This window comes from Myotis myotis, unplaced genomic scaffold (assembly GCF_014108235.1).
Source record: "Myotis myotis isolate mMyoMyo1 unplaced genomic scaffold, mMyoMyo1.p scaffold_m19_p_1, whole genome shotgun sequence".
NCBI classification, from domain to species: domain Eukaryota; kingdom Metazoa; phylum Chordata; class Mammalia; order Chiroptera; family Vespertilionidae; genus Myotis; species Myotis myotis.
In genome coordinates, this window is record NW_023416313.1 from 1,591,719 (window position 1) to 1,610,259 (window position 18,541).

Consider the following 18,541-nt stretch of genomic DNA (forward strand, 5'->3'; position numbering starts at 1 on the left):
CGTTCTTGCCAAGTACAGCTCCCCAGGGTCACCCCTGGCTGTGCTGTCTCCTCCTGGTGCTGGCTTCATGGAAGGTGCTGGGATTTGCTGGTTTAAGGTGACAAATGAAAGACTGTGTGTGACGGGAGAGAATAGTCAGATGTAGAGGAACTTTGGAAAGTGACTCTGGGGTATGGGTGGAGAAAATGGACTCATGGCGTCCTTTCAGAAGAGGCCAGAGGAGCCTGGGGTCCCCGCCCCGAGCCTTCAGGGCTGGCTGCCCTGGTTACTCTTCACCAACGTTGTGGCATGGACTCCGCAGATTTTCAACCTGATGAAGTTTGACAGCTACACGCGCTTCCTGAAGTCCCCGCTGTACCAGGAGTGCATCCTGGCCGAGGTGGAGGGCCGCTCCCTCCCCGACTCCCAGCAGGTGCCCAGCAGCCCGGCCTCCAAGCACAGCGTCAGCTCGGACCACTCCACTGTGTCCACGCCAAAAAAGGTGCTGCTGTCATGCTCATGCCCGCGGCCGTGTCCAGGGTGGGAGCTGCTCTGCGGGAGGGAAGCTGTGCCATGTGGGTTCCTTCACGCGTGGAGAATGCAGGGCACCTCCTAGGACACGGCATGCTGAGGCGGGGCTGGGGCGGGTCCGCTGGGGTCCAGCTGCCGTCTCTGGGTGGGCCTGCTGCCCATAGAACAGTTCTCGCTCCCTCGCTGCTGCTCCGCAGCTGCCTAGCGCACTGCATGCGTGGAAGTCACGCACATGGTTTTCTCAACGTTTTCCTCTTGACGACAGCTGACTGGGAAATCGCGGTCAGGACGGTCCCTGAATGAAGACCTGGACGAGGACAGCGAGCGGAAGCGGAAGGGAGTGTTTTTCTCCTGGTCCAGGACCAGGAGCACCGGGCGGTCCCAGAAGAAGAAGGGCCACGGGGAGCACACAAACGGTTTGTGGTGTGCGGTCGCGGGCCAGGCGGCGGGGCTTTAGTCCTCCGCACCCCGCCTGCTGTCTGTCCTCTCCTGTGCTCCTCTGGCTCCAGCAGGAATAGGTGCTGGAAACATTTGGAAAATACACCCAAGTAGGAAAGAAAGCACCGAGGCCCGCGCTCCCAGGCGGCTCTGTCCTGGCGGGGCTCTGGTCCGGTGCGCGGGGCTGCACCGCCCTCCTGGGGTTCAGTGAAGGCCATCGTGTGCCCGCAAGCTTTGTCCAAATTGTCGTTTTTTATTGTAAATCTCAAGGGCTGTGCCGGGGAGACGGGGTATGCGCGCCTCGTGCAGTCTGTCCCCCGACAGGACCCAGAGGCTGGGGTCCCCACATCTGGCGGCTCGTTAGCTTTAGATCCTGGCTCCGGGCACTTCCCAGGAATCCAGACTTGGTGACGTGGGAATCCGTAGCTTTTGGAAGGAGGGCCAATAGTTCAGAAGGTCAGGGGACCCGGTACCCCTGTGTCTGTGCCCCACTGTGGCCCCCGGGCCGGCACAGCAGGGCCTGGGGAGCAGACCCCAGGTTGGGAAAGGCCCTTCTAGGTGGGTTTTCATGGAAAACCAGGAGGAACAAAAGGGCTTGTTCCTCAGTGGAGGGGAACTCATCTAGGACTTTGCGGGAAGACGAGCCATAGGTAAAGGTATGGTGACCGCTGGGCGTTCACGCTGCCCACAGAGGACAGTTTCTGTATAGGCCCAGAAACCAGCAGTTGGATAAAAATTCCAGGTTAACCAATGCAAGGGAGGTCCTGCCCAGGAGCACTGCCCTGCACTCCCACCTGCCCGGAGCCAGCTGCGCCGGTGGGGGGACAGAGTGGGGGACAGGGGGGGAACAGGGCGGGACAGGGGGGAACAGGGCGGGACGGGGGGGAGCAGGATGGGGACGGGGGATGGGGGGGACAGGGCGGGACAGAGTGGAGCCTATCTCTGCAGCTGTGGGGGCTGCTGAGCTGCAGCAGCTCCAGGGAGGGGACAGAGGAGGGCGGGGGGCAGAATCTCAAAAGGCCTGTTCGTCCTGCCTTCCTTCCTTCGCCTGCATCTGCTCAGCCTGAGGGAAGGGGGTGGGAGCTGTGACCAGGAGGTGGGTTTCTGTGTGGAGTGAGACAGGCAAGGCTGTGTGATTCTGAGTCGCTGTGTTTCCCATCAAGATGCCCCGCACGCCAATGGAGGCCTGGGCCGCCGGGAGTCACAGGGCTCCGTGTCCTCCGCCGGGAGCCTGGACCTGGTAAGTCCCCCCCGTCCGCGCCCACGGGCCGCTCTGCCTCCCGGAGCCCACACGCCCACGCACCTCAGGAGGCTCCCGGGCCGCCGAGGAGCCCACACGCCCACACACTAAGGAAGGCTCCCCACAGGGTGCTCCTCGGGACTGAGGCCAGCTTGGGGTCATTCTGGAAACCTGGTCTCATTCAGTTACGCTTCTGGAATCCCACTGAGAACAGAAAGCTGTGAAGGCAGGTGCTTTGTCCTTGCACGTCCCACTGCCTCAGACATGGCGTGATTGGGGGCCCCACGGGGGCTCCTCTCTGTCCTCCCACCTGCTCTCTGGTTGCCTGGGGGACCCGCTGCCTGGGTGGCAGCTGTGCGTGCCAGTCTGGGAGCCTGGTCGCTGCGGCGTCTGTCGCTGGGACATGTCGGGCAGCGCGCGCAGAACCTCGTCTCCGCTGCCAGGGCTGACCGGTGGCACTAGCCCGCTCTGCGAGCCACCCAGGGCGCAGGTGGGAGGGGTTGCTGGGTCTTTGGCGATCAGTCTACCACCTGCACAGCAGCTCTCTGAATCATGTGGGAGGGGACTTGCCGTGTCCCGAGGAACCATGACAGGAAGTGCCCAGCAGGCCAGCTCCACAGGAGGCCTGTGCAGGGGCGTTTCTGGTGAGGAAGCGAGTTGTGACTCAGGCCCAGGGGAGGGGTCAGGAGAGACCCCTGCTGCCCTGGGCTGGCCTCACCCACATCCCGCTGCCCAGGAGCCCTGCCTCTGAGCACCGCGGGCTGGCGCAGGGGTAGAGTGCTGCTGAGCAGCTTCCGGAGCTCTGGGCCTGGGCGTGAGTCCTGCAGACAGACTGCCCCGCCCCGCCCCGCCCCGCCCCGCCCGCAGGCGTGTCCCGCTGCTCCTGGGCGGGGCCGGCAGGTGAACGCCATCCTGCTCCAGGCGGAGGCAGCTAGCATTCCCTGGGCAGACAGCCGGCTCTGTCCCTCATGCTGACAGGGCAGCCCTCTGTCAGCACCAAACATGGGTGGAGGCCAAGTCCCCCTAAGCACCCCCAGCCCCTGCCTGCCCCTCCGTGGCTTCCCAGCACCCGCCCTCGGGCTGACCTGCTCTCCCCTAGATCAGGCTGTTCTTCTCGGAGGGGCTTTGGAGCCTGGGCCGGGAGGTCGGGCAGAAAGATGACGGAAAACAGCAGAGGGGCCCCCGGCTGGGCTGGTCCTTGGGCACCTGTGTGGGTTCCAGCCCGCCGTGTGGTCCCTGCCCCAGAGACTGAGGTGGGCGAGGGCAGCTTAGTGGCACAGCGTGGCCTGTTCTGGGGGAGCTGGCTACGTGTGGGCCCAGGAGCACTTGGGTCCGAGGCTGGGCAAGGCTGTGAATAATGTCTGAGCTGGAGGAAGCCCACGGCTGTCCCTGTGTTAGCGTGGCCCCCACCCTGAGTGCGCAGTGCAGGTGTCCCACGGATCTGCATCTCTGGAGCTGGATGTGGGCCTCCCGAGGCGCATGCAAGCTCCCATAGCTCTTCTTGGGGTGCCCCGCAAGCTCCCTGTGACCCCAGCACCGTCTCTTCCCCAGTCAGAGGCCTGCAGGACGCTGGCGCCCGAGAGGGACAAAGCCGCCAAGCACTGCTGCATCCAGCTGCCCGACGGGACGCCCTGCACGGTTCTCGTCAGGGCGGGGCTCCCCATCAAGGAGGTCCTGGCTGGGCTCTGCGAGCGACACGGCATCAACGGGGCCGCCGTTGACCTCTTCCTGGTGGGCGGGGACAAGGTATTGGGCCCTTGGTGTTAGGCCCTGGCGGTTGCCCTGCTCTGCACTCCGTGTCTAAGCCGTTTGCTGGAGGCCGTGGAGGGTGGGTCCTGCGGCTGGGCCCCTGCCTGCTGGTGTGGGTCTGTCTGCGGCTGCTCCTCCGAGGCACCTGGGCGTCCCTGCACCTGGGAGCATTGCTGGGCGCCCGCTCCCTCTGATCCCACCTCTTGTTCCTCCTGGTTCCCAAGCCCCTGGTGCTGCATCAGGACAGTAGCATCTTGGCGTCTAGGGACCTGCGCCTAGAAAAGCGGACTTTGTTTCGGTGAGAAAAATGCAGTTGCCGTTCCCATGAGCTCCCAGAAGGCTGGGCCCATCCTGAACCGGTTGGGGCAGCGGCACGCAGACCCTGGAGCCCAAGGGGCCAGAGGGTCGCTCTCCCTGTCCCATGACCACAGAGGGCCACACCCAGGGGTGGGCAGGCTGGATGGAGTTGGCCATCCTGTGGGGGAGGGGTTCTCTCTTTGCTGGTGTGACAGCCCCTCTCACCCCCCAGAAAACCTTCCAGAAGCCTCCCACAGCCAGAACCTGGGGCTGGATCCGGCGGCGCGGGCGTAGGGAAGTGAAGACTGGGTGGGTCTGCGCGGATGTGCTCACGCCTTTCCCCCCACAGGCTGGACCTGGTTCCCATTAACCGCTCAGTGGGACTCAAGGCCAAGCCCACCAAGCCCGTCACGGAGGTGCTACGGCCTGTGGTGGCCAAGTACGGCCTGCACCTGAGCGAGCTGGTGGCCAGGCTGGTGAGTGACCAGGGGCTGCGGCGTGTTCCCCGAGCTGGCAAACGGGGCGCCTGTCGCAGGGCCTGTGCCGGAGGCCCCACCGGTAGCGCTGTGGTGCGCAAGCAGCTGCCACGCCCTCAGCTCCCCCCACGCTGGCCGGGTGGGCGGTGTCGCCTCCGTCCCCCACTGTCTCATCCTGTGGAGGGGACGCTGGTTTCTTTAGACTCGGTCATTCCCAGGGGGCTGGGGCCGGGGCTGGGCTGGGCTTTGAGAGGTGGTTTTGGTCCAGGGAAACCAAACGGAGGAACAAACAAGACCCCCTGAGCTCTGCTGAGCAGGTGCGGGTCCCAGCAGACAGCGGGCGGTTCCTCGCCCTGCGCCGCTCAGGCCAGCTGCCTCGGGCGCCTCTTCCCATTAAATGTCCTCGTTGCCGCCCTAGCCGCTTTGCCTCAGTGAGTGGAGCGTCAGCCACGGACTGAAGGGTCCCGGGTTCAATTCCGGTCAAGGGCATGTTGCAGGCTCCATCCCCGGCCCTGGTCAGGGTCCGTGCAGGAGGCAACCAATCGATGTATCTCTCTTGCATTGATGTTTCTCTTTGTCTCCCCTCACTTCCACTCTCTCTAGAAATTAAAGGAAAAATATCCTTGAGTGAGGATTAACAAAACAAAAAAATTTCCCAAGCCTTATCTCCATTGGCATTTCCAGGCAGGGCTGCTGAGCTAGTGGAGGCGAGGACGGGGGGAGGGAGAGCTGAGGAAGAAAACCCTGGGGCAGAAGGAAGGCGGGCTGTAACCCTGTAGCCCAGGCCGTGCTGCGGGGCTGTCTCCGCTGCAGGCTGTTGGCCAGGCCCCCATCTCTCTGGAATCACTGCCTGTCTAGCAAGCTGCGCCCATTTGCTTCAGAATACGGTGATTCATGATTTAGTTTGCCTGCGTTCTCATTTTTTTAGAAAATAAACTACTGGAGCTGTGATTTAAAGTATTTCAGCGTTTTAATTTTCTCTGACACGGGCCCTAAGACTGTGCAGGCTCTTGGACGTGAGGAGAGGACTGTGTGGAGCGGGTTGTGGAGGCCTGGGAAGCCCGAGGCCCCTCCCCTCAGCACCCGGAGGCCCAACATGCTGGCCGAGAAGGCGGGCCAGGCTCCCTGCGCCTCCCGCTCTCTCCCTTGAGACCCCAAGCTACTGCGTGACCCTGTGGCCTCAGTGTCCCTGTCTGTAAATGGGTTAGTCAGGGCTGTGGTGGGACTTCCGGGCTGGCGGCGGTCAGGGCTCCGGGGCTGGAGGCTGTGACATTGTTATGCCCAGATTTCAAGATCCCCAAGAGACCACACCAGGGAGCCAGCCATGTCCGATGCAAAAGCAGAGAGTCTTTATTCAAACTAGTTTGGGCCCCCCACCCCCACCCCCGTCAGCCACACTCGCCAATGCAGCGGCAAGTGGTGGAGAGAGCGCGAGAGAGCCCTGTGGGAAGAGGGGTTTGATGGGGGGGTGGAGTAAGGGGAGGAGAGAGGACTGTGGGCCCTGCCGATTGGCCAGGCGCAAGTCGGTGTCTCGTTACACAGGATGTGGTCATATCTATGGCGCTCACGTCCCTTGATTGTCATTGGTTAGTTTAAAGAAGTCCTGGGTGTGGCTCGCAGAGGCTTGGGCTTCCGGGAAGAAGCCTTGCTGAGCACATAGCTGCCCAAAAATGGAGGATTCGGGGCAAGATGGAGGGCGTAGCCCTCGCCCTTTCAGACACGTGGCTTTTCTGTGGACTCACCAGCTGACCCTTCCCTGAATGTGTGTGTCCACGGAACCGACATCATGAGAGAGGCAGGGCCAGCATGGTGGCCGCCTCCGTGGGCGAGCTCCGGCCGGCCTCCTGCAGGAGTGGCCTCTGGGCACTTTGGGCCTCATGGCCAGCAGGGAATTTAAGAAGCCGCTCCAAGCTCAGGCTTCTTTCTAAACAGTGGCTGTGGGTCCTGAATAGCAGGTGTTCCCCCATGCCCCGCCCTGGCCCCGCTCCGTGTCCCTGTCCACAAAGGCAGCTCTGTCCTGTTCACGTTCTACCTGTGCCCACAGGAGTGGGGCGAGACCTGTCCAGGTTGTGAGCAGGGTGAGACCTGGATGCCAACTCGATGCCTTTGAAACAGGACGTTTGTGGACTGAGAGGGTTGCAGCCTCGCCAAGTGTCCTCGCCCCGGGCTTGGGTCTGGCGCAGGGAGGCCACCAGCTGTCACTCGCATTCCAGGCACCCTGGGCTTCGGGCTGGGCACCTCTGGACTGCCCTCGGGCAGCCCGGCCAAGGTGGCGGCACCCAGGGTCACCTGGCGTGCCACGACATCAAGGCTGGACCAGTCTTGCTTTCAGTAGCTGGATGACAGACAGGTGTTCTGGAAAGTTCTGGTTCGGTGAGTCATGTGGTGCACCACCTTGGTCTCTAGAGTGGCGAGAGGGAGCCCCTGGACCTCGGCGCCCCCATATCGAGCCTGGATGGACAGCGGGTCATCTTGGAGGAGAAGGACCCCTCCAGAGGGAAAGGTGAGCGAGCCCAAGAGTCCCCCTCTCACTGCCTCCCACCAGCCCATCCCTGAGCCCACCAGAGGCCCTGCCTCTCCGCTCCCCCTCCACCCTCCACAGAGCCGGGCCTCTGAGGCCGGGGCTAGCCCAGTCCTGCCTGGGCAGAGGCAGCAGGACCAGGAGCATGAGGGCCTCACCCAGTGACAGGCCTTGCGCTCCCCCAGGACTGCCCGAGGTTCAGCACGCCTGGTGTGGGGCGTTAACGAGACACAGAGACACAGCTCTGGTCCTGTGAACGAGGGACACGCCCGGGCCCCATGGACTGGGGGCGTGGCCGTCCCGTGGTCCCCGGTGTGCGGGAACCTGCGGTTTATGGAGCTCCTCCTGGCCCCACAGCCCCGCCCCTGCCTCCCGCAGCAGCTCTCCTGCAGAGAGCTTAGGGCTGGCCCAGCAGCGGCTTGGACCAGAGACCTGAGGGCTGGCTCAGTTCTGAGATGCCTGCTGCCTCCCCCAGGGACCTGCGGTGGCCCTGGTGGTGGCTCCTCCCCTTGGGAAAGCAGAGTGGGTCCTGGCCGGCCCTGGTCCAGGAATGCCTGCTCCGTGCTCCTCCCGCCTGCTCAGGGCCGGCCCAGGCGGGCCTCAGGCCCTTGGGCGCAGGTGAGCTGCGGGCCGGGCCGCAGGCAGGGGCAGGCTGTCTGAGCAGCTGCGGGAAGCGGGGTGGCCCTTCCTGCTGCCCAGGGGGGGCCAGAGAAGTGGACTTGAGGCTGGGTCGGCCATTGGAGGCCAGACCACAGCCCTGATTAACAGCGGTTCTAATAGAAAATAGGTGACTCCCTACTTTTCTAGAGAATATTCACGCCAAATAGTCCATGAAACAAGCTCTTTAATCACCTCTCCTCCAAACATCCCAGCACATGGGGTCCAGCCGCCTGTGGCCCTCTACACACACACACACACACACACACACACACACACACAGAGCACGTCCTGCCCCGGGCGTTTGGCCTTGGTGTGCAGATTGGAGAAGGTGCAGGTCACTCCTCTGTCTTCTCCCGCTTTGCTCTCACAGATGCTGTAGCCGTGATGCTGTGTCAGTCGCACTGTGACTGCAAAGCGCGGCGCTCTGTTCTTCCCCACAGATAAACAGCGAGGAGCGCCGCTCAAACAGACCACGGCCGGCAACGCCAGCTCCAGAAATTTCTCGGCTACGGTAATCCCCCTCCCGCCCGCAGGGTGCCCCGCTCCCCGCATGCCAGCCGCATGCTCCCCAGAGAGCCGTGCGCTGCCCCGGGCCCGCCACGCTCTGGTCGGGCTGGCAGCCCCTCGGTGTCCCCTCGCCCCCTCTGGGGCTGTTCCCGGGGCCTACTCGCCAGCTCACTGCCCTGTGGTGGGTACAGAGCCCGACGTGCTCTGCGGTTTGAACCCTTGTCATGGCTCCCGTTCCAAAGCCCTGCCTGTCACTGTGAATTGTGCTGTCGTGTCTGAACTGTGAGTAGAACTTTGACTTTCCTTCTGATGCAGGGAGAGGAGAGAACACTAGGCAAGTCTAATTCTATTAAAATAAAAGGAGAAAATGGAAAAAATGCTAGGGATCCCCGGCTTTCAAAGAGAGAAGAATCTATTGCAAAGATTGGGAAAAAAAAATATCAGAAAATTAATTTGGACGAAGCAGAGGGTATGTGTACTTTTTAAACTTGCACGTTTTTTAGTGAATACAATGTCCGTTTCTAGTCCACCCGTTAGAGCTTTCTCTGAGGGATTGACAGCGGGTGACTGATCCCTGTCACCTGAGAGTGTGTTCCTCCGTGTCAGTCTGGGGCTGAACCCCAGTTTGCAGACTGAGAGCCGGGCCCCTAGGAGTCAGGGAGGACCCCTGGGGGGCAGGGGCAGCACCGTGGTCCTGGCAGGCTCCCCGGCTCCCTCCATCTCTGTCCCCGCTGGGATGAGGCTCAGTCGTATCAGGGTCCTCACAACAGGCAGCGCCAGCAGAGCGGCTGTGGCGGGGGGGCCCTGGGTGCCCGACCTCTGCCTTGACCTGCGGGAGGCCTACAGGAGGCACTGCGGAGATGGAGAGGGAGGGTAGTCTCCTCTTTGGAAACATCTAAGAGAAAAGCAGAAGCAGAACTCATAGTGGTCACTGGGACCGGATTTTAACCCAGAGTCCCTCCTGCTCAGCTGTCCAGCTCCCTGTGAAGTCCCCCCTTACAGCCATAACCCCACACCCCACAGCCCCCCTTACAGCCATAACCCCACACCCCACAGCGCCCCTTACAGCCATAACCCTACACCCCACAACCCCCTTACAGCCATAACCCCACACCCCACAGCCCCCCTTACAGCCATAACCTTACAGCCCACAGCCCCCCTTAAAGCCATAACCTTACACCCCACAGCCCCCCTCACAGCCATAACCCCACACCCCACAGCCCCCCTTACAGCCATAACCCCACACCCCACAGCCCCCCTTACAGCCATAACCCCACACCCCACAGCCGCCCTTACAGCCATAACCCCACACCCCACAGCCCCCCTTACAGCCATAACCCCACACCCCACAGCCCCCCTTACAGCCATAACCCTACACCCCACAGCCCCCCTTACAGCCATAACCCCACACCCCACAGCCCCCCTTACAGCCATAACCCCACACCCCACAGCCCCCCTTACAGCCATAACCCCACACCCCACAGCCGCCCTTACAGCCATAACCCCACACCCCCCCTTACAGCCATAACCTTACGCCCCACAACCCCCTTACAGCCATAACCCTACACCCCACAACCCCCCTTACAGCCGTAACCTTACACCCCACAGCCCCCCTTACAGTCATAACCCCACACCCACAGCCCCCCTTACAGCCATAACCCCACACCCCACAACCCCCTTACAGCCATAACCCTACACCCCACAGCCCCCCTTACAGCCATAACCCCACACCCACAGCCCCCCTTACAGCCATAACCCCACACCCCACACCCCCTTACAGCCATAACCCTATACCCCACACCCCCTTACAGCCATAACCCTATACCCTCACAGCCATAACCCTACACCCCCTTACAGCCATAACCTTATACCCCCCACAACCCCCCTTCCAGCCATAACCCCTTACACCCCTCACAACCCCCCATACAACCATACCCCTTACACCCCTTATAGCCATACCCCTTACACCCCTCATAACCCCCCTTACAGCCATACCCCTTACACCCCTCACAACCCCCCTTACAGCCATACCCTTTACACCCCTCACAAGCCCCCATACAGCCATACCCCTTACACCCCTCACAACCTCCCATACAGCCATACCCCTTACACCCCTCACAACCCCCCATACAGCCATACCCCTGCAGCCTTAACCCCTTCCTTACACCCCTCACCCTGCCCCCGACAGCCATCACCTGCAGCTATAGCCCCGCAGCGTGGCTGTGATCCTGTCACCTGAGAGTGTGTTCCTCCGTGTCAGCCCAGGGCTCTCAGGCAGAGGGCGGGAGCGCGCACCCACGCCGAGGTTGGCGCCTTCCTGAGAGGCATTAAGATGTCAGGTTTGAAAGCCCTTGTCCTTGAGAGCAGTTGGATGCTAGAGAAGCCCAGCCAGGCCCTTCTCCTTGACCGTGGCCTTGAGCTCCACTGGAAACGCCCTTAGTAAGACGGCTCTGGAGGGGCCCACCGGGGCCAGCAGGTGTGGAGGGCGCAGAGGGCCCGAGGGCTGAGGGGCTCCATGCAGACAGGACTCCAGAGCCCAGGCTTGGTGCCCCCTCCAAGGGCCCCGTCACCCCGCCCCTCGCGGGCCCCTCCTCTGGCCCAGGCGGGCCCACCCAGCCACTGGCTCTGTGGTGCTGCAGCCTCTGCGGTCACTCCTTTATCCGGGAAGAGGCCCAGGGCTGCGTGGCAAGGCCCCCAGTGCCACGTCCCCACCAGAGCACAGCCAGCACCCCCAAGCTGTCGGCACGGCCGTGGCGGGTCACGGGTGTGGGTGACTGGGTCTGGACTTCACACACCCCGATTTTCGGGAAGGCTTAGGGCTGCTTTGGATTGTTCTAGAAGCCTGGGCCTTCCTGCAGTTCTGTGGGCTGAGGTGCTAGGGGTGCAGGACCCCTGGCCGCAGCCTGCAGTCCGAAGGCAGTAGGACAGCGAGACGAGAACTTTCCAGACGTGCACTGCGGCTGTGGGCGGAGGGTGAGGCTCTCACACTCGGTCCACGGGGTTTCCTCCCAACAGCGTTTTTTGAGCTTATTTCCAAGGCTCAGAGCAACAGGGCTGACGACCAGCGCGGGCTGCTGAGGAAGGAAGACCTGGTACTGCCCGAGTTCCTGCGCTTACCCCCAAGCAGCCCCGAGCCTGGCCTCCCCGGCCAGACCCCCGCGACCAGCCCCGGCCAGGAGAAGGCGCCCTGGCCCCGAGAGCACCCCGCCAGCCCAGCCACCAGCCCCGGCTCTGCTGACAGCCCCCCCTTCTGCACCTCCTCGACCCCCACGACGCCCACGCCCCATGCGCAGGAAGCAGAGTCCGGGGGCGTCCAGACTGTGGAGGGCGAACACGTGGCCGACCTGATGCTCACCGGGGAGGGGGACATCAGCAGCCCCAACAGCACTTTGCTGCCGCCTCCCCCCACCCTGCAGGACCCGGCAGGACCTCCCACTCCAGGTACCGCCGGGCGTGGCTCCCCTGCTCACCTCTGACTCTGCCACTCCACTGTCCCCCGGGGATGTCCCCCGGGAAAGTCCACCTGGTTCCCAATAAAAAAAGACACATGTGGGAGGTCGACCCTCTGCCCCGTGATCGTCTAACGAGGCTTTTCCACAGCACTGTCCCCTCTGTTACCATAGTTACTGTGGGATGGTCTACCAGGAGGTGTCAGGCACAGCTGAGGTCGGAGTGTGGTCAGGACGGGTCCCGGAGGCCTCCCGGCATGTGCCGTGTTCTGTGAGCAGACAGCGGCCTCCTCGCCCCTCGCCCTCTGTCCGGGATTCCAGAAAATGTATGTGTGCCTAAAATGAGGAGAGCTAGCATGGTCCGTGTTCGTCTCGAGACTGAAAAAAAAGCATTTGTCTTGAGGAGTGAGTGACGCCCAGGTGACTTAGGACCACGCTCGGCACAGAGCCATCACAGGGCGTCGGCCTGGGCCAGGCAGGCTCCGGACCAGGGCTGGGGGTCTCCGCGGGGTGTCCTGACCTCGGGCAGTCACAGGCATTTCTCTCAACTCCCGGAAGCGTGAGTTTGGTTGTTCACTGAGCTCGGTGACGTACGTACGTACGGCTGGCGGAGGCACTGTCCCAGGAGCCGCAGCTGGAAGTGGAGGCGAGGCTCCTGCCTGCTGCGAGGGGCTTCCAGGAGCCCTCCCACCCGCCCGCACTGGGCACGGCCCCATGTGCGTCCCCGCTGGGTGGACAGGGCGCCTGCTCGGTGTCCATGCTAACAGCGGGCTGCCCTGCTCCTGCACACACGACTCTCGGACGCTGTCGGTCCTGATCCGCTGGCAGGCGATGGGACGCCCCAGTTCACCCGCCAGGGCAGCCTGGGTCCTGCCGGGACCTGCAGCCGCACCTGGGGGGGCGGTGCGTTGTCCCTGCCTCCTTGGTAGCTTGTGGAGGACTGTGCTGTGGGGACCCGGCGCCTTCCCACTGAGAGCGCCCCCCAGCTCAGGAGCCAGGTGCATGCTGTCGCCTTCCGCACGTCCTGCGCCCCCCTGCTCCCTGCGTGTCGCCCATGTCTGGGTCCGTGCTCTTCCAGGAGGAATAAACCACAGCTCGTGATTGGACTGGATCAAAACTTCTTTCACTTGAATATTTATTTCCGCTTCAGCAAGCTGTCGATGCATTCTACTCTAAGGAGAGTGTCACACATTTTTAGGAACTCCATGGGTTCCCTTAACAGAGTGGCTTTTAAATATATGTTTTTATTGATTTCAGAGAGAAGGAGAGAGAGAGAGTCATCAATGATGAGAGAGAATCATGGATCGGCTGCCTCCTGCACACCCCACACTGGGGATCGAGCCTGCAACCGGGCATGTGCCCTTGACTGGAATCAAACCCGGGACCCCTCAGCCCCCAGGCCAACGCTCTATCCACTGAGCCAAACCAGCCGGGGCGATCTAGTGGCTTTTACAAATAGGCCGTTCACTCAGCAGATGCTCTCAAGCACCCATAGGCAGCCCTGTGCCGGCGGCGGGGAGGGGGCAGCCCGGGCCTCTCCCTGAGCAGGCATCGCGTCTGCTATCGCCTGGGGAGGGGAGGCGGCCACGCCTGATTCTTCTGCCCCTCCCGTGGGCCAGAGCCGACCCTGTGGTTGGCTGTCAGTTCCCACCTGCCCCTGCAGCTCCGCGCTCCGAGCTTAGGCTTCCCACCTGGTGACAGGCGTCCTCTGTTTCCTGGGCTCAGCCCTCAGGTCTCAAAGCCTCCATCTCCATTCTCCTTAGACGTCGCCTTATCCCCAGGGTGCTCAGCATGCACTGGCTGATGAAGACCTTTAACCCCGGCCCACCTGTCACAGAGCCGTCACCACCTGCTGGGGTCTGAGTGGAGGGGGACTGTGTGTCATGAGCGGGAACCAGGCCTTTGGTTGGGTCTGTGAAGCTTGCTCACAGGGACTCAGCCTCCGAGGCGGTGGAGTGGGGTGGGGTGGGGTGTCCAGGGCTGGTGGCTGAGGGTGGACCACGGAGCCCCTGCCCCTCCCCCCCACCATATTTCCCAGTTTAGCTGCGCCCAGTCTCCTTGTGCTGTGAGAATGAGGGGCACCCCGGGAGGCTTCACAGAAGAGGTGGCAGGGTGGCCTTGAAGGACACAAAGGACCCGTCTAGCAGACAATTCAGAGCATGTGGGCAGGAGTCACAGCAAAGGAGGACAAGGAGGGTCCCTCTGGGGCAGGAAGGGCCCGGGGAGGGCAACTGAGATGGCTCTGGCGCCCCGATTGCGGTGGGCGCTCCAGCTGGGCCCCCGGGGCTGACTGGAGCCAGAACCGCAGAATTCGTCAGCTCATGTCGGGCTGTGGAGCCCTGGGGGGAGGGGCCAGTAGGGCCCTGAGAGGCAGAGGCGAGGTCCTGGCCCAGCCTCATATCTGCTGGAGGGAGTGGCACGGGCACCCTTTGGAAATGGCCCCTGGTGCCCTGTGGGGTTCCGTGTTGCCTGCCTGCCAGGGAGGCCGGGCAGGCAGCTGCTCCGGGCTGGCCCTGGCACCGAGCCTCGGCGCCCGTTGACTGCATGGGGCTGGGCTGCTGCCACTGAGTCACGGGCCTGGGGCTGCCACTTACTCAGAAAGCAAATCTGGGCCAGGCAGGCAGGAAGGGCCTGGACTTTGGCCACCCGCCCCCAGACACAGGTCCTCAGCCTGTACCAGCTGCCCCGTCCCTGACACGGCAGGCCCGCCCTGGGCCTGCACCGGCTGCCCCGTCCCCGACACGGCAGGCCCGCCCTGGGCCTGCACCGGCTGCCCCGTCCCCGACACGGCAGGCCCGCCCTGGGCCTGCACCGGCTGCCCCGTCCCCGAGACGGCAGGCCCGCCCTGGGCCTGCACCGGCTGCCCCGTCCCTGACACGGCAGGCCCACCCTGGGCCTGCTAAGCTGTCCCGGCTCCGGCTGCCCCTGCAGCCTCTGTTGCCCGGGCCCATCGGGCTGGACGGGAGGGCCTGGCTCCTGGCCTGAGTGGGACTGCAGGTCCTGTACTGCTCCAAACAGATGCCCCCTAGTGGGCAGAGAACCTGGAAAGCCCTGCCCTCCACCCTGAAGCTAAATGGAAGCGCCCTGCCCACACCTCCCACCCTGCGGCTGCCTGTGGAGCATGGGGGCCCAGTGACAGATGGGACGGTGGGTCCCAGTGGGAGGCCTAGTGGGATGTTTGCTGAATGACTGAAGGACTGGACCCTCGGGCCTCAGGGGAAACCCTTCCCCATGGTTTTGAATAGGACACGCCTGGCTCAGCAGCCGTGGCCGGGGAGGACACACGGCCAGGCACTCTGACACCGATGAGCCACGGGGAAGCCCTGGGGGCCACGTGGAGGTGCTCATGGAGGCCTGGGGTGCAATAAGGTGGGACTTTGGGGCCACGGAGCAGCTGGGGACACAGGCTCCTGATCCCACAGCCATCCCACTCTCACTCAGAAGCCTCAGATCCACGGAGGAAGCGGAGCCAGGCCAGGGAAACCGAGGCCCAGGGAGGGCTGGTCTGTGGGGCAGGACTCCATGTCTATTGTGGGTCACTGGCCAGGATGCCTGCTCCCCGTGGGCACCTGAGAGTCATCGGCCCTGGGCTCACTGACACCCTATAGATTCTACACCAGGGCCCTGGCATCCCTAACCTGGGCGGCACCGCCTGCCCCATCCCAGTGGTGAGCCAGAGGAGGGCAGTGGAGGGCGCCAGGGCTAGGAGCTTCTGCCAAGCCCACCCCATGCCGGTCCCTGGGGACTGCGCCTGGAAAGAAGACAGGTCTCTGTCCTCCAGGGCCTCACCCGGGCTCTGCGGCCCACCCAGAGGTTACTGGCACAGAACCAGGGCTGCCCACCCAGGGCCTAGGAGTTTCTGGCGGCCCGAGGACTCCTGGGGCTGAGGCGGGGCCACTGGGCACTGAGCAGCCTGCAGGAGGAGCAGATAGTCCACTCGGGGGACAGGCACAAGGCCCGGGTATGGCCATGGGGTAGGAGAGCGCAGCCAGAACCCAGGCAGGTGCCAGGAAGGACTGTTTGTGAGGGTGAGGACATGGGCCTGAGTTGGAGGCAGGTGGACAGCTGGCAGCCAGGCTGGGTGGGCACAGGGGCTCTGGAGCCGCCTCTGCCCCACGCTGGCCTGTGAGCTGCATCCTGCAGCAAGGCTGGCAGTGAGGTCTGTGTTGAGGCCGAGTGCCTGGGGGTCTTGTCAAGGGCCAGTCCTGTCTGGAACAGCCCCACCCAGAGCTTGGTCCCCCCCAGCCCAGGCAAGGGGGCCTGTCCCTTGGCACCCACTTACTGTGGCCCCAGTGCCCCTGGCCTAAGGGCAAGCCCTGCAGACAGCCCCCAGGGGAGTTGGGGGCCATAGTAGCCTGGGGTGGAGTCAGGGAAGGCAAGGTGGGTCTCAGCAGGGAGCCTGGGCAGCAGGGAGGTCTCTTGTGGCCTCAGTCTCCACCCCGCCCCCGCCCCCCCCCCCCCCCCCCCCACTGCTCTCCACTGGCCACAACCCAGCCGGGAGCCCCTGGATCCCTGCGAGCAGCCCTGCAGCCTGGTGGGGCCCTGGGACCCCTCCCCTCCCCCTCCAGTTCCTCTGCCACCCCAGCCCCTCCTGGGGCACAGAAATCCTCATTCCTACACCGCACACTCACAGCCCAGCCAGGGGCAGCTCAGCATCCTCGGCTGGCCGGGGTGCCACCGGGAGGGGAGGAGTGAGGGGGGCAGGGGCAGGGGCAGGTGGGGCAGGGCCCAGGTGCTGAACAGCTTTTGAAGGACCCGGGCTGACCTGGCACAGACAACCAGGGCAGGGTGCAGGGAGCCCTGGGTGTCCTTGTGACCAGTAGGGGCTCCCCGGGCGCCATGGCACAGAACCTGGGCCCTGCACCCCCAGCACCGGGGCCCCAGCCTCTGCCTCCCCTCTCGATTCGTGCCTGTGCCCCCTCGGCCTGGGACCTTCCCCACACTGTGTGACCTCTGCCGCCCCGACGTGCAGGGGCCCCGAGGGGCTGGTGGCTTGAGGCTGGCGGTCTGTAGACCCCTGACCCTGGCCGAGGCTAAGGTCAGAGGTGGCCGGCCTGCGGGATGCATTTGGACATTTGAGGAACCCCTCCCACGGCCAGTGTCCATGCAGGGCAGGTGGGCAGGGATTCTTGCTGGGTGTCTGCAGGCCTGGGGGGATGGTGACAGCCTCTCTCTTCTCCCTGTGACAGGAGGCGGGGCACACAGCAGCCGAGGCCTCCCGGTCAACACGATCATCGACGTGGACCTGGTCGCTGGCTCAGCCCCTGGGCCAGGCCACAGGGCTCCAGGGGTGCGGACAGGCCCCCGGAGGCCACAGGCCAGCAGGCCCCCCGCGCCAGACCTCCCTGGCCTGAGCCCCATCGCAGGTGGGCCCTCCAAGCCCAAAGCCAGCCCGCACCACGCCACCTTCGTCTGAGGCCACCCGCAGCCCGCCTGCTGGCAGGCCCCATACCCCCAGACCTCCCCTGAAGGCCATGTCTCGGGGTGGCCCCAGCCCATCGTGAGGGCCTTTGGCGGCCACCCCGACCACCGCGCCCTCGGAAGCCACCAGGAAGGCGGAGGGCTGGCTCGGAGGCCTCCTGGGCCCACCCCCTGCCACGGCCTCCAGCCTTCCCCCAATAAAGTGTCTTCAAGGACCCTGTGTTGGCCTCCTGCTGGGTGCCGGGCCCCAGGCCATCTGTCCTCCGTCCTCCGTCCTCCTCATGTCGTCCCAGTCCTCGGAGGTGTTGCCATGGCCTCCAGGACCATGTGGGGGAGGGGTTTGAGGAAGTGGGGCCTGCGGGTCAGGCCTGGTCTCCTCCAATCCACACCATCCCCTGCAGGTCAGCGCAGGCTCCTCCGGGCAGTGGGGACCTGCAAGCTGCCATGCACTTGGCCTGTCAGTGGAGGGATTGTCTGAGCGGAAGGCCTGGGCAGGAGTGGCAGGGCTGTGCCCAGCCCCTGTGGCTGGAGCGGGTTTCATTACAGAATGGCCTGAGCCAAGTCAGGAGGGGACCGGTGGCAGGTCAGCGGCAGGGCCCCATGAGGTGTTGGGTTGAAGCGGACGGAGATGGCGCCATGGTCCCAGGTTGCCTTGCTGGAACCCCAGTGTGCAGCTCAGTGTGAGGGGCCCCCCGCCCTGGCCTGCCATCCGCGGATGGTTGGGGAGGGGTGGGTTTGTCTGAGGCCAGGGAACAGCCAGGCTGCGGGGCTCTGAGTGCTCCCAAGGAGGGGCTCCAGGGGAGGCGTGGGCATGGAGACGGGCGGCACCCACGTGCCCAGCGCCCTCTCCTCCTGGGCGCAGTGAGGCAGGTGCAGTGCCAGCCCCTCTGCACCCCGTGCAGGCGGCCGGCATTCTGGGCAGGAGGGACAACTCCCGTGTGCGGGGCACTGCCCAGCCCAGGCCACAGAGGGGCAGGACCCCAAGCCAGGCCTCTGGCTCTTGGTGGCCCCTGGGTACCTGGCCTTGGCTCTTCTGGGGACCAGAGAGGAAGTCCAGGAGAGGTGGAGGGGAGCTCCTGGATACCCCAGGTCAGGGCAGCCCGAGGGGGCTCTGGTCCTGCTCCCCATGTTGCACTTCCCGGGGGTCCCGCCCCAGGCTCCTCCTAGAGGGACAGCAGAGGCCCCCATCCTGGGTCACTGCCATGCGCAGCCCAGCACACCCAGCCTCCCCTCCGCCCGGCCTGGGGCTGGTTGTGGGCAGCACCCCCTCCGG

The 18,541-nt window shown here is 64.2% G+C and overlaps 1 protein-coding gene across 6 annotated transcripts in view; it reads left to right on the plus strand.

Annotated features, from left to right (window-relative positions):
- Window positions 1-17,484, plus strand: part of RGS12 (regulator of G protein signaling 12) — a 67,635-nt gene extending 50,151 nt beyond the window's left edge. For 2 of the 6 annotated variants that reach the window (XM_036327595.1, XM_036327641.1), the window contains 11 exons: window positions 302-481; window positions 776-926; window positions 2,112-2,188; window positions 3,740-3,934; window positions 4,162-4,235; window positions 4,584-4,710; window positions 7,117-7,213; window positions 8,332-8,402; window positions 8,714-8,867; window positions 11,414-11,839; window positions 17,037-17,484. In XM_036327595.1, coding sequence (XP_036183488.1) covers window positions 302-481; window positions 776-926; window positions 2,112-2,188; window positions 3,740-3,934; window positions 4,162-4,235; window positions 4,584-4,710; window positions 7,117-7,213; window positions 8,332-8,402; window positions 8,714-8,867; window positions 11,414-11,839; window positions 17,037-17,263 — 1,779 coding nt within the window. In that variant the 3' untranslated portion in view covers window positions 17,264-17,484. Of the gene's footprint in view, window positions 1-301; window positions 482-775; window positions 927-2,111; window positions 2,189-3,739; window positions 3,935-4,161; window positions 4,236-4,583; window positions 4,711-7,116; window positions 7,214-8,331; window positions 8,403-8,713; window positions 8,868-11,413; window positions 11,840-12,021; window positions 12,968-17,036 lie in introns of those variants that run through there. The other 4 variants (XM_036327604.1, XM_036327614.1, XM_036327630.1 and 1 more) reach the window with 4 other exon arrangements.
- The last annotated feature ends 1,057 nt before the right edge of the window (window positions 17,485-18,541 follow it).